This window comes from Physeter macrocephalus, unplaced genomic scaffold (genome assembly GCF_002837175.3).
Source record: "Physeter macrocephalus isolate SW-GA unplaced genomic scaffold, ASM283717v5 random_373, whole genome shotgun sequence".
In the NCBI taxonomy this organism is placed as follows: Eukaryota; Metazoa; Chordata; class Mammalia; order Artiodactyla; family Physeteridae; genus Physeter; species Physeter macrocephalus.
In genome coordinates this window covers 2,754-17,791 of record NW_021145578.1, presented here as the reverse complement: position 1 = coordinate 17,791, position 15,038 = coordinate 2,754, and the positions used below count along the sequence as shown (strand labels likewise).

General features: G+C 50.4%; 1 protein-coding gene across 4 annotated transcripts in view; it reads right to left on the bottom strand.

The window, feature by feature from the left end:
* AP1B1 (adaptor related protein complex 1 subunit beta 1) overlaps window positions 1–14,503 on the bottom strand; it is a 34,970-nt gene extending 20,467 nt beyond the window's left edge. The window contains exons 1-7 of one of the 4 annotated variants that reach the window (XM_055082804.1): window positions 14,302–14,503; window positions 11,487–11,549; window positions 7,412–7,517; window positions 4,761–4,896; window positions 3,745–3,990; window positions 2,336–2,526; window positions 1,311–1,532 (exon numbers count right to left, since the gene is read on the bottom strand). In XM_055082804.1, coding sequence (XP_054938779.1) covers window positions 1,311–1,532; window positions 2,336–2,526; window positions 3,745–3,990; window positions 4,761–4,896; window positions 7,412–7,517; window positions 11,487–11,523 — 938 coding nt within the window. In that variant the 5' untranslated portion in view covers window positions 11,524–11,549; window positions 14,302–14,503. Of the gene's footprint in view, window positions 1–1,310; window positions 1,533–2,335; window positions 2,527–3,744; window positions 3,991–4,760; window positions 4,897–7,411; window positions 7,518–11,486; window positions 12,514–14,301 lie in introns of those variants that run through there. The other 3 variants (XM_055082805.1, XM_028484999.2, XM_028485001.2) reach the window with 3 other exon arrangements.
* Window positions 14,504–15,038: the final 535 nt, after the last annotated feature.

The window sequence follows — 15,038 nt, the reverse complement described above, 5'->3', positions numbered from 1 at the left end:
GCAGGAACAAAAAGGAATGAGGACAGACGGTGAAGAGGCGAGAAGACTCAGCAAAGAGAAAGGAGGGACCCTGCCCAGGGTGGTCCTCGGTGTTGCTGAGCAGGCTGCGGGGAGGTCCTGGCAAAGCGAGGCAGGATCCTGAGCTGGGGGGCAGAAGTTGTGATTTCTGCCATCAGGACTTGGCACAAGCTGCCCAACAGCATGTTGGGCCTGGGCCTGGTGGTGCCTCAGCAACAGGGTCAACTTCTTAGGAGGTTTGCCTTGTTAAATATAGCACAGGGAGCCCCTCCTGCTGATTGGGATCCACAGTTCATGACACCTCACTAAACCCCACATTGCAACTGTGAATCCCTAGTCTCATCCCTTTGTTCAGGCACTCAGAAAGCTTGCCCCAATTTACCTCCCAAACCTTTGCAAATGTCTGAATTCCACTGATCTTTCTGGGCCCCCATGTGTGTACTAAGAACCAGACTGAAGCTATAAGGACAGGGAGCATATGTGGTCTTCCACACATGCTCCCTGTCCACAAGAGGCCCTTGTTCTGCTTTTGAGTTAGTTGCTGATCCAGCCATTTGACCAAAGAGGCTGGAAGTAGAACTGCAGAGTCTGGCCCCACTCCATGGAGCTGCCTGGCACCCTTACTGGATCGGTCCTTGTTTTTTAGCCCAACCCACCCTGGGTGTCAGATGCCTTCCCTTGAGCAGTGGCTCACTACTGTGGTCATTCCTACTGGGTGGACGGAAACTGGCTGCTCAGCATTCTGAGTGGCCCTGAGGCTAATGCAAAATCCATGGCGCCTCATCTTGGAGTCCTCCAGCCTCTAGAGCTATGGACTCTTACCCAGGAAAAATGAGTATGCGCACACATACACGATCTTACAGCCTGTTTCAGGAAGGCTGTGTGAACTGTGGACCATCCACTCTCCATGGTTAAGAAGTGCACGCTAGCCTTTATCCGGCATGCTACCTGGTTAGGCTAAGCCGAGGTTTCCCAACCTCAGCACTACTGACATTTTGGTATGGATAGTTCTATGGTGGGGCAGAGCTGTCCTGTGCACTGTAGGATGTTGAGCAGCATCCCTGGCTTCCATCCACGAGATGCCAGTAGCAGCCCCCACTGTGACAACCAAAAATGTCTCCAGTCATTGTCAAATGTCCCCTGTGGGACAAAGATGCCGGTGGCACAGAACCCCTGAGTTAAGCTGTTGAGACATCCTGCACGGTGACAGGTCTGTTTCCCTTCAGAGCCCCTGTTCCCAGCAGGAGATCCCCCCCAGGGCACACACTACTCATTTGTGGTGGTCCCAGTACCTTTTCTGCACGATGAGATTGATGTTTCGCAGGGCTACGTACTGTAGCTCCGGCTCGGCTGACAGCAGTGTGACCAGGGGCGGGGCCAGCTTCTTGAGCAGCGTGCCGTAGTAGTCCAGGTCCTTGGACAACATCTCCATGAACTTCATCAGCACCTTCACAGCAGACAACACTACAGCGGAGTTGGCGTGGGAGAGCCTGGGGGTGACCCGCTCACAGATGCTGCGGTCCATTCCGAGGGGGACAAATAGGAGAGACAAGCAAGGGGAAACACCCTGTATTTAGTTATCAAGATAGCATGTCTTCTGTAGGAGGAAGACCTAGCTCCTGGTTCTGTTTCCTGCTAACTGACCCCAAGCAGGTTAAAACCACTCTGAGCCTCAAGTTTCCTCACCTAAAAAAATGGAGATGATGAGCCAACTTCACACGGTTGCTGGCGGCTTAAATGAGATAATGCATGTACAGCACTGAGCACAGTGCCTGGCAGTCAGTAAACACTGGATGAATGTCAACTCACTCCCTTCTGTTGTGAGGGCATTCAAAAGGGGCAGGATACCATGTTGGTTAGGACCAAGAGTCAGGGGAAACCCAGCTGCGTGACCTAGGTGATTTCTTCCACCTCCCTAACCCAGAGTTTCCCTACCTGTAAAACGGGGACAATGATGGGGCTGCCTTCACAGAGTTTCTTTAAAGATTATCTAACGCGTAGGAAGCACCCAGCAGAGCCCCAGGCACCCAGTAAGAATTCAACGAGTGGTGGCTCTCATGCTGTCCACCTCTTTCCTCAGCCCGCCGTGACCGAGATCTCTCTGTCAGCTCCCAGGTCAGGCCCTGGCTTCTGTTCTGTGCCCTCAGTGAGCTGACTGCCCGAAGCAACACCACTGTCAACCTGCTGGCTCTGTGTCTGAGGATGGTCTGTGGGGCAAGGCCTGGAAAGAAGCCCCCCAGAAGCCTGGGGCCAGCTCATGGTTGAAGTCTCCCACCCCAGGGCCCGGCAAGGCCGGCGAGCAAGGGCAGCCTCTTACCTCTGGGCCTCCCGGTCGTCCTTGGGTGTGTAGTTGGCTAGGCAGTCCAGGATGAAGATCTGGCCCCACTCGGTGCACTCGTTCAGGGCGGTCAGCAGCTTGTTAATGGACTGTGGGTTCAGGTCGAGCAGGTTGCTGCTGGGGTGAGACTCGGCGATCTCCGAGAGGGCAGCCACTGCATTTGCCACCACCTGGTTGAGAGGGTGGAAGGGGCAGAGGCTGGGACGCTGCTCTCGGGCCAGGGAGGCAGTGAGGCTAATGATGTTGACCAGTCAGAGCTCAAACATCCTGAAAGGAATATGACCTGAAGGGCAGGGTCTGGAGCACCGAGACCCACTCCAAGCACGCACCCTACTGACTTCTCTGTAAGCTGAAACTAAAGTCAGTGCACCTGCCAATAAAGAAAAACACAAAACAAGAAAGATATAGCTACAAGTTCCTGCAACAGATAGCACTCCCTGTTACCTAACACGCAGTCCCGCTCTACCAGCAACAGCAGCTCACTGTGGGAGCTGACAACTGTGCTTCTCAGAGCTAGAAGGTTCCTCCTGCAGAGCCCCTCGGGGGCTGGAGGGGCTGGAGCACAGATGGGTTGCCAGGTGAAGCTCTGGGGCTGCAACCCATTTCCACCAGAGCAGCCGTTTTTATGTGTGTTCTGCATGGTTTTCAACTTTCCGGTAACCAAGCAGTGCTCCCACGGCCATCGCCGTACTGGCCACTCGGCACCCGCGTGTGATCAGTGTTTCAGAGGGACACAGAATGAAATGTCTGGGCCGGGTGGGTTGTACATTTCATTTTAAACATGGCCCTACCGAACTGTTCTCCAAACTGCTGCCATCACCAGCCATGAGGAGACCAGCTCCCCTCCCAGCTGCGTTCTGGTGCCCTGTCCTCCAGGCTACACTACTTCAAGGGGATTCTCTACAACCCTGCAAAGAAGTGGGGAAAGGGAGAAGTACCTCGCATTCAGAGCTCTCTGACAGTCTTGGTGAGAGGACGGTGACAATGACAGTGACTGGAAGGGGAAGGAGGGTACTAGTCTTGGGTGCACACCCACTGTGTGCCAGGCTATGCCAGGCACATTACCTTAACGGCTTAAGCCTCCCAACACCCTCGGCAGCCATGCAGAATTAGATCCATCTTACTGATGAAGAAAAGAGGACTCTGGAAGGTTAGGTAGGATGCCTGAGGTCACACAGCTCCTTAGAGAGGGCTGTGCAGAGAAGGGAATCCAGGTCTAGCTCACTCCAAAGATGGCGCCCAAACCACTGCGGGTAGGAAAACACCTAGCCCACCCTGCAGGGCTCTGACTTCCAAGAACTGGGGCTGCCTGGTGGAGGGTCAAGCAGAGCTCTTCCCAAGCAACCCTGGAGGTGGTGGAGGTGGCAGGGTGGGTGGCAGAGACTTACCATGGGGTTAGAATCAGAGATGAGGTCTTTAAGGGTATCCAGGAAGCCCTGGTCCTCTACCAGCTGGGCATTGATGTCGTGGAGCTTGGCCACGCACACGGCCGCCGTCTTGCGCACATATGGGTCCTCGTCCTTCAGGCACTTCCGGAGTGGCTCACACAGGTACTCTGTGATCTTGTCAACGCGGATGCAGCCCATGGTCCGCACAGCCAGGGCCCGGATCAGGGGGTTGGGGTCCTCACAGTCCTGAGGGAAACCAGCCATTGGCCGGGGGCAGGGGCGAGCTGAGCAACATTAGACAGCTGCTGTGGGATCTCCCACCGACTGCGGCCAACAGCACCAAAAGTAAGTGCTGTGTGTGGGCACGTAGCATCTGCCAGATACCAGGGTTTGCACTGTTCCCTCTGATCCTCACAGCAGACACACAATGCTGTTCCCATTTCACAGGTGAGGGAGCTGAGGCCCTCAGGAAGGTTGGGAGCTCACCCGGTCACAGAGCAGAGCCACAATTCAAGCCGCGTCCACCCAGCACCACAACCCTCAATCTTCCCACTGGGCCACAGAACCCTCATTCGCCCACATCTAAGCATCGACAGGGCTGGGGAGCTAAGGTTTTAAAGGTGCACAGAGCTGACAACACAAGTCCCTGTTTCCCCTCAATCTGGAGGACAGAACAAGCAGAAAGGAGTGAAGTCTAGAAGGGCAATACGGAAGCCCTCAGACTCATGCTGCATCCTCAGCTGGCAAATGACAAAGGGCCATGGCTCAGCCCAGGGCACACGGGGATCGAAAGGCCTGGGGCGACCTCACATGGAATGAGTTAGCAGGGTCTGTAGCATCAGATTTTCTGGAGACAACGGGAGCCCTCTGCTGGAGAAAGAGGCCCCCAGGCTGGGAGTCAGGCGGTCTGGAAAGGATCCTCCGTGTTTCTACCCAGGGCTGTAGCGCCCCACCCCGGGAGACTGAGGGGAGATGGAGCAGTGAGCACCCCAGCCCCACACCAAGCTTCTACTTACCTTCACAAAGGTGTTGACGGCCATGATGGCCATGTCGGGCTGACTCTTGGCATAGTTCATCAAGTACAGGTATACCAGCTTCTTCAGCTCCAGGTTGTCCGTCTGCATACAGTTCACCACGTCGGGGAAGAGGGCACTGGCAGGTCAAAGCATCGTCAATGTGGGAAAGGTGAAAAAAAAGAAGAGGAAGACTTTTCAGGCAGCTAATGGGGGTTGGGGAGGAGGGTGAGTGGGAAGGAGGGAAGGAAAACATAACAGGACTTCTTAGTAAAAGGCAGGGCAACAGCTCCATTACCGTGAACATCTGTTGGTAGAAATGGGATTCCAAAGGGTGATTTTAAAAGCAAAAAAGTCCTCTGTTCTTTACACAGGGTTCAAACATGAGCTCTAGAGCCCATCTGACCTGGCTCAAACCCAGCTCTGCCTCTTGCTGGCTGAATCAAGTTGGGAAAATTCTTTTATCCCCAGTTTCAGTTTCCTCATTTGCAAGAAAGATATAACAAAACCCCATTTCACAGGGCCCTTGTGATAATTGAAAGAGACAACATACTTAATGTATCTAGTCCTTGACATCTAGGAGGTGCTACAGAAATGAAAATGATTGTTTTTCCTTCTCTGATACTTGACATGGCTGCTTATATTGGGCTGCTGGTTGCAGAGGGCTTAGGGGAGCAGGGATGGACTGGGCTGCAGTCACTACAAGGCACCCACTAAGAACCAGCCCGTGTGTACAGAGCACGCGCTACACGCCAGGCTTGGTGCTAGGGGCTTTACATAATGATCTCGTTTAACAGCCCTGAGAAGTCAGTGGATTATCCCCACTTTACGGAAGACAATACTGAGGTTCACAAATATCAAACAGTTGCCTAAGGCACCAGGTCTGAGTCCAAAGCCCGTGCTTAGGACCACTGTTATACTGGGCAGAACCCTTCCCAACATGGTACACCACAGTCCCAGGGTCACAGGCCCCTTGACATGTGAAATATGGTTAGTGGTCAATTTTCTGTCTCTGGAATTATCTATCACCTCCCTTCTCAATTTTCGTGATTTTATGGGCAAGGACCCGGTAACACAGACTTAAGAGGTCAAAGTGAATTTCCTGAGACCCGACAGGCAGGAGAGTCCAGTCAGTGCTGAAGCTGATGCATCACCTTGGAAGATGACGAACCAGGAAAGGGGGGGAGCTGAGAAGCCTGACTTGCTCGTTTGGGTCTGTCACATCAGCACAACAAGCTCATTTGAGATGACAGGGGTGCCTCCTCTGTGACAGGGGTGTTCTAGTTGAAGGAAAGCAGCTTTGTCCTGCGAAGAATCTGTCTTGGAAGGAGGCCCAGTTTTCCAGCAGACACCTGATTCCTTTGCCGCTGTGTCCTCAGCAGGTTTCTCTGCAGAACTGTTTCTACTGTGTGCTGTCAGGAGGCCCCTTGCTGAGCATGGCAATGGGACAGGGAAATCCATGGAGAAGTCTGGAGCTGTGGGTTCCTGCTGAGGGATCCAGATGGGGAGCTGCTCCATGTCAGCACCCAGGCCTATGAGGCACAGGACTGGGCACCAAAAGGGCCCAAAGGAGAGGGAATGGGGGAAAGCACACTGGGTCTGGATTTCAGAAGGGCTGAGCATGAGTCCAGTTCCTCCATTAACCACATGACCATGGGGCAGTCATTGTTTCTGGTTTCTTTGGCAGGAAAAATATCCTTACCTACAGTATGGGAATTGCCAGGAAAACATTTAAAAGTGTTTTGCTGACTCTCAAACACTGTGCAAGTGTTAAGCTATCACAGAATCCAGCTCCTGTTCTTGGGGACTCAACAATGTGGTGGGCAGATAAGCACAAGTATACATAAGAAGAGGACAGTCTACAATTAGTGCCAGGCGACAGGAACACAGCAAATGCTGCGTGTTCAGGGTAGTCAGCTGGCATGATGAAGGAGGCAGCAGTGTAAATGGACAAGGGGAAGGGACGTTCCAGGCTGGGGAGATGCATGAGCAAAGGAGTCGCCACAATTCTATATGTGATGTGCTCTGGCAACAGATGCACACCAGAGGCTGCAAACTGATGACAAATTTAACAAGCCCAACGTGCAGGTGTGTTTTACTTGCACAGTGTTTGTTTGTTTAGTATTATCTGGCAATTTTTTTTTTTTTTTTTTTTTTTTGGTCGCACCGCATGGCTTGTGGGATCTTAGTTCCCTGACCAGGGATTGAATCCGGGGCCACAGCAGTGAAAGCGCCAAGTCTTAACCACTGGACTGCCAGGGAATTCCCTCATCTGGCAATCTAAAACAAGGAGATTTAAAATGAAAAATCCAGATTCCCTGTTCTTTTTAAAAACCAAAAGACCTGGTCCCACTGGGGTCATTTTCCCCAGCAGGCAGCAACCTCTGGAGTTTCTGACAGGGCTCACAGCACATCCACTGCATTGCCTGTTGCCTTTTCGACCCAGCCCACTTCACTTGCTCTATTACTGCCTGACCCCATCAACATCTGAGCGCATGACCGCTCTGCAAACAAAACCTTCTATTTGGAAAGATCTGTGAAGGGGAGACATGGGTCCCTAGGGATACCTTAAAGGAGGGATCGAACTGGACCCAACCTCAAAAGCTTCCCTCTGTCAGCTGCCTCCAGCTGCCAGTTGGCCTACCCCTGCACACCTGACGTCTTTGCCCACGGTCATGGATGCAATCACTTTCTTCACTGCCTCCTTCTTCTTCTCCTTCTTGTCACTGTTCAGCTCTGCCTTCAGCTCGAAGATCTCCCCTAAAAAAGGAGGCAGCATGAGTGATCCATTTCCACTCTGCCAAGGGGCAATTCCCAGTCCCCAACTTCCAAAAGAATGGGAGGGAGGCAGGGAAGACACTCTGTGCTGCCCGCTGAAGGCAGCTTCAGGCCCTGGCCCTGGGTGGGCAGGCAGCAAGGGAAACAACTCTGAATTATCAGGATGGAAGGTTGGAGATCACGTCAGATTGAGGGGAGAGGAGCCATGGAAGCTACAGAGGTTCTGAGGGAGACAAAAAGTGTGCTGCCAGGTACTGCTCAGCCAGATGGCTAAAAACATGCTGAGGGAAGCAAAGCTCTCCTCAGCCACCCTCACCCAAAGCCCTCAAAGCAGCGTGGGATGGAACCTGGGGACTTAAGGTTTGAGGGAAAAGGGCAGGATTTGCTCAGTTTCAACACATAGGCTTTTCCTGTTTTCCTAGAGCTTCTAGTTAAAAGAGCTCTCTCAGGGTTTCACTTCCTGATCCACAAGTGGTTGCTCGGCTCTGAAAATGGGAATTCAGCTGTTCCACAAGGGCTCTAGCACTTAATAAACTGTTCTTAAGAACTTGATGATCTGGAAAAAGCAAACGAGGAAGTAGGACTGTTCAAGGCCCTGCCATGGAGAGGTAGTCAGGGGCCTGATAACCCCAATAACAGGTTAAGAGGGCAAATGCTGGAGTGAGACAGGTCTCCTGCCCTTTAACCAGCTGCAGCCAACCTTTCCTGAGCCTTTCTCTAAGCCAGGCACCTCCCTAACTTCTTCCCACACCTTTTCTCATTGCATCCTCACAACAACTCCACACTTGCCTCCATTTTGCAGATGAGCAAGTGGAGGCCAGAAGAGGTTCAGGAACTTGCCCAAGGACACAGCCATGAGGAGGAAGGCTAAGATTCAAAACCAGGTCTGCCAGCTCCAAAGCCCATGTGCTCTGGCTGACCCAGGACATTCACCCTGCTTCTCTGAAACCATTTCCTTGTCTGTACTCTCTGCCTTGCCTGGGGCCTTGACTCTTCTCATGTAACAGATGCAAAACGCTCAGCTCAGTGCCTGGCACTCAGTGGCCTGCATTAAAGGTGGACGCTATTATTACTAATTTACCACGTGAACCTCTGTCTTGGCTCCCTCTTTTGTAGGAGAGTCCCGGGCTTCCCTCTCAAGTTACTTGGGTTGGGGGTGAAGCAGAAACTATCATGTGGGGGGAAGTGATAGAAGAAGTTCTAGATGGATTTACAGTGAAAAAAAGAAAACTAACAGGGTTTTTTTGTTTTGCTCTTTTAAAAAAAATTTTTTTAATGACTGAACAATGTGGTGTTCAGCAAAGAACTTGAAATGAGAGACAGTAAACAGGTTAATTAAGAACAATCGTGCAGCACAGCCCGGGCAAGGCCACACTGAGGATATTGCTCAACAGAGCCAGAAGGAATCTGCAGACCTTGCAGTTCAAATCCAAGGCTCTGGAGAGCTGAAGGAACACACGCCCTTCTCCTCCAAGAGACTAAGGGGGCTGTGTCCCTGCTATGGGATCCAACAGACCATGTGACTGACCCTGGGCCTTGCTGCTGGGCTGCCCCTGCTTTGTTTGAGGTGTTTGGCTAGATTCAGTACAACTGGCAGTCAACTGATGGATCTAGGCCCGAGTCACCTTTGCCCCAAGAAGGCTAGTGGGGTGATCCCGGGATCTGCCTGCTTCAGAAATGCCTCCTTCCTATAATGTGCCCCAAATCCAACCAGTTACCAAGCCTACCTCCTCAATCACATACAAGGCATCCAATTCTATCCCCAACACCCCTGCATTCCTCCCCAGCTCAGGCAGCATCATCTCTCATGCGAACTGTGGTTCTGATCTCCCTGCCTCCCCACAGCCTCACCCACTTCGATCCTTGATTAGAATCTGCCTCTGACCTCCCCCTGCCTAAAACCATTAATGATGTCAAATTTGGTCCCAGACATTTCTCTAGACATTCTCCTCAAAAGAAAACCCATAAAAAAAACCCCCACTACTGACACCCCAGTTTACTCGGCACTGTTCACCCACTCTGACCTGGCTCGCCAGGCCCCACACACCTCTCCAACCTTTCTTCCATCACACTCTTCAGTAACTTGTGCCTAGGCTTTCCTTTCCCTGATGGACTTGGGCCAGCACTCACTCCGCCCCCCTTTATCTGTCTAGCTCCACCCCAGCCCTCCCACGGGCCCCGCCCCTCCCTTATCCCAGCACCCACTGCCCTTTAGAGTGATTACTACTTAATAAACTGTCCTCTCAGGCTTCCCTGGTGGTGCACTGGGTAAGAATCTGCCTGCCAATGCAGGGGACACAGGTTTGATCCCTGGTCCGAGAAGATCCCACAGGCCGTGGAACAACTAAGCCCGTGAGCCACAACTACTGAGCCTGCGCTCTAGAGCCCACTCACCACAACTACTGAAGCCCGTGCGCCTAGAGCCCGTGCTCCACAACAAGAGAAGCCACCACAATGAGAAGCCCGCGCACCACAACGAAGAGGAGTCCCCGCTAGCCACAACTAGAGAAAGCCCGCATGCAGCAACGAAGACCCAACACAGCCAAAAATAAAGAAATAAAATTAAAAAATTTTTAAATTAAAATAAATAGATAAATAAATAAATAAACTGTCCTCTCTGCCCAAGGACAAGCAAAGCCAGGTCAGAGACTCCGTTTGTCTCCTCCACTGCACATGGAAGAGACACATGAAAACTGGCTGGACTGAGAAATGAACCACCTGATGAGGGGACTGCAGGTCCTGGCTCAGCTGACCCAACAACAAACTCTCCTCATCTGGTCAGCAGGCGAGTGTTAATCTCACTTGGAGGGAAGGAAGGAGGAAGGAAGGGCCAGCCAGAAAGATGCTTACAGGGTTAAAGCACATCTATCAGCCACTACAACAAACTCCATTTCCCGAAAAGCAAAATCAACTGTAATATCCAAACAATACAAGACTAGCTTAGCAAATTTTGATGCAGCAACTCAACAGACTGAGTCTTCAGAACTGTGGGGAAACATTTATGAAAAACAGGATATAAACTCTGACTTCAACCACGTAAAACACGTGCCCAACGATAAGGACCAAATATGCACAGATACCACTGTGCAGTTGCTGACAGGATTGTGTGCTTTCTTTCCTCTGCGCGGTGGGGCATCATTTTTAACAATTTAACAATTTTTAACAATTTAAAGCCATGGGGAACAAAAGAGGGCTTTTTTCTATACTTGGAGCTAATGCTTTTTCCTTCTGGAATTCTGAAAGAAGTAGTCATACTTCTTACACCATCCACAGTTCAAATCTCCGGATCCATAAGGTTCAAAATGCTCTCAGTGATTCTTGCCACTTGCTTCCAGCACTCACTCCGCCCCCTTTATCTGTCTAGCTCCACCCCAGCCCTCCCACGGGCCCCGCCCCTCCCTTATCCCAGCACCCACTGCCCTTTAGAGTGATTACTACTTAATAAACTGTCCTCTCAGGCTTCCCTGGTGGTGCACTGGGTAAGAATCTGCCTGCCAATGCAGGGGACTCCCCACTACCACAGGGAGCAAGCAGAAGGATCGGGCAAGGAAAGAGGAGGATAAGACCCTGCAATGGGGATGTCCCTGGTGGCACAGTGGCTAAGAATCCACCTGCCAATGCAGGGGACACAGGTTTGAGCCCTGGTCCGGGAAGATCCCACATGCCACAGAGCAGCTAAGCCCGTGCACCACAACTACTGAGCCTGCGTTCTAGAGCCCGCGAGCCACAACTACTGAGCCCGCGTGCCATGACTACTGAAGCCCACACGCCTAGAGCCCGTGCTCTCCGCAACAAGAGAAGCCACTGCAATGAGAAGTCCGTGCACTGCAATGAAAAGTAGCCCCCGCCTGCTGCAACTAGAGAAAGCCCATGTGCAGCAACGAAGACCAAAGGCAGCTAAAAAAAAAACCCAAAAAACAAAAAAACACCCCACAATGAAACAAACAGTACCTTTCTTGGTTGTGGTGAAATATTTTGAGTCCGTCATTTTGGTCCCTTATCTGTGGCCAGACTCTGCAAGACAGAAAAGAGGTGACTTGCCCTTGTGTTCCATTCCATTTTCATTTCACAAGAGGGGAGAGAGATCCAGTGCATGCCTGACGAGGGGAGATAGCTTCTCATCTCTTTACTGGGCAAATGAACTGTTAGATAATGGCTGATTAGATTTTGGAGGGTAATTCCGAAGGATCTATCAAATTTTAAAATGTGCATATTCTTTGACCCAGCGATTTTACTTCTAGAAATCTCTCCCACAGAAATATCTGCACAGGATAAAAGGGTTTTATATCCTGCAGCACTGTCCATAACAATATACCACTGGAAATAACTTAAATGTCCATCAGTAGGGAATGGCTCAATACTTCGGAAGAGTCCGCAGATTAAAAAGCACTGAACAATCATGGTTACAGCAGCCCCTCTGTGGTGCTCACTCTGCCCAGCACTAAGTGCTTCTCACACGTGAACTCATTGAAGCCTCATCAGAGCCTCATGGAAGTACTATCACTATCATTGCCTATATAGTCAAAGGAACTTGGAAAATGCCAAGGTTAAAAAGCTAGAGAGGTTTCTTCTCTACCCAACTTTTCCAAGCTTCTCTGAACAGTGATAGGCACTATTCATCTCTAGAGAGGGCTAGAAACTACACACTGCAGACTCTACAGCACTCCCCAAATCTAACTGGCCAGTTTTCTCAAAGCATCTCTCAGGACACCTCCTAGGGTAAAACTCACACCTCCTAGGGTAAAACTCACACTGTGAAGTACTGGTCTAAGGCAACAGGGCAAAGAAAGTACCAAGGCCCTCTCGTTCATTCAACAATTTGCTGAGCATTTACTATGTAACTTCAATAGTTCTTCTTGGTCAACAGATAAGAGATAAAAGAAGCTACACAGGAGCCAAGTACCCTGGATGCATGTCAGAGGCTTTGGGGTTGTTCTAACATTTATTAAGAAGCTATCATTTACTGAACCCCTATTAAACCTTTACACTCATTATCTCATTTAATTCTACCAATAAAGTAATTGCTTTTACCCCCTTTTTAGATGAGGAAACTGAGGCTCAGGGATGTTAAGTAACTTGCCCAAGGTCACATGGCTTGTAAGTGGCTGGAATGGGAGACAATTTCAGGTCCACCTGAGCTCAGGACCTGTGCTCTAGAGAGGAGGGAATTCTGCTTCCCCATCTAAGAGAAAGGACAGAACCCTAAGAGTGGCTTAAGGACTCAGTCCAAAAAGCCATGAGACTTTCAACTTCCAGTCCTACCTATAGTTTCACATGGTACAGAAAACCACACAACCCAAAGAACAGACATTTGCATGGAGAAAACTCACTCACTTGGTCCCTTCTGTTGCCCCTATAGAAGAGACTCAAACATGTAAACCATTAATATTTTCTTTCAATTCATTGCTATCGGTGGGGGGAGATTACGGTTACTCTTGGGATGGATGTGATGAGTCAAGGAACATCTCAAAAGTCTCTGGAGGGGCTTCCCTAGTGGCGCAGTGGTTAAGACTCCACCTACCAATGCAGGGACATGGGTTCAAACCCTGGTCCGGGAAGATCCAACATGCCGCGGAGCAACTAAGCCAGTGTACTACTACTACTGAACTTGAGCTCTAGAGCCCACGAGCCACAACTAATGAAGCCCGCGCACCTAGAGCCTGTGCTCCGCAACAAGAAAAGCCACCGCAATGAGAAGCCCATGCACTGCAACGAAGAGCAGCCCCCGCTCGCCACAACTAGAGAAAGCCCATACGCAGCAACGAAGACCCAACGCAGCCAAAAATAAATAAATAAATTTACTTTAAAAAAAAATCTCTGGAAACAATAGCAACACAGCTCCTCTGCAGCCCAACTGTATTTTTCCAGTTTAAGCCTGTATTTATGGCAGGATGGCAACAGGGCTGTTTCCCAACTGAGATGCCTGCCCATAGATTGTTTCAGTAACCAACAGGGAATAAGTACTGTCTCAGGGCTGCCTTAAAGCCTTTGTGGATCCCATTAGGATAAAGGAATAAAGGCTTCGCTGACAAAAGTATAAAGAAAAAGACACAATTCCACATTCCTTTTGCTTTGTCAGGTTGAAAAGGGATGATGGCACTTTTCTGTGGGAGCTGTGGAAAAGAGCAGAAGAGACCCCTGTGTCTGCTGATGCCAGTGCCGTTGAGGGGCCGCTAACTGCCAGTCTCGGCAGCGGGAGTCAGGGCTGCAGACAGATCCACAAAGGCAAGGACCCAAGTCGGCCTGTTCCACAGCTGCATCCATCCTCCACACAAGCGTGGCCAGGGTTCAGTCAATAGTCGTTGAAAGAAATGAAAAATTGCCACTGAAAAGCCCAGGGACCCTCAGCCTGCTCTCCAACAGCTGTGAGGTAACTATATAAGCATTTGTTTCCTACCGGAGTTTACATACATTAAAAATAATTTCATTTTGAGCACAGAGAAAGCCATTTTCTCAGAGAAAACTCACCAACCTAGAGGTTCTTTGTGGAGCTCTGAGAATGAGCAGGTAAAGAAGACAATGGCATGTCTGTCACACAATAAAAGGCTGTATGGCTTCAGAAGTCACAGGCCTGAGAGCATAACCAGAGGTATCCAGAATAGGAGAGTACCTTGGGTTTCCCAAGGTTAAATTTAGTTGAAGAAGAGGGATCAATGAAGGCAAGAAGGGCTAAAAATCACAGGCCAAAAGAATCACAGAAAGTAACGTACAAACCCCTCCAACGTTAAATCTAGAAGGAAATCAAAGTGAACAAAGCAAAAACTACCTTAGATGTCCAACTTCAGCGCTGCCCAGAAATTCTTCCTTCTCTGGTAGAGGAGGGTGTCACAGGCTTTCCCCTCATCTGCAGGCACAACACAACATCCAAGGGCCCTGAATTCCCAGAACACAGCCTGGCAGATCTGTGTTGGATGCAACCACCCAGATGGAGGAAAGGGTGGGAAAATTTCTCTTTGGGGGATTAAAAAAAGTAAGAGAGCTGCAGCGTCAGCTAGTGAAGCCACCACAGCTGCTGATGCCCCTACAGCTGGAGCTTTTGATGACACTCTTCCTTTTACAGGTGCTAAGCAACTACTCACAAACTTAAACCGCCACCCCATGTGACGGCAGCGCCAGCCTCTTTCCTCCGCAGTATCTATTTCGCATATCCCTCTGCAGAGGGCCCAGTGGGACTGCTGATGCAGAAATTGTATCCCTCTGAAGTTGTTTCATATACAGGAAATTAAGGTAGAGGAGGAAGGAGAAGATGGGGAGAAATGAAAATGCTTTTGCAAAGCCACCCCAGAGCACCGATTAAAAAACCTCACCTCACCATGAAAGATCACCAGCACCATGTGGATCTACTGAGGGTGGCTATCTCCTCATGTTCTTTCACCACAGTTGCCTAGGCTATCAGCGCAAGAGAGATTTTTCATTCTCTCTGCAGGAATGGAAAAAACCCTACAGTTCAGTCAGACTTTGAGCTCAGACTTGCAGATGCCACAGGAAAGACTGGTGCTTTTC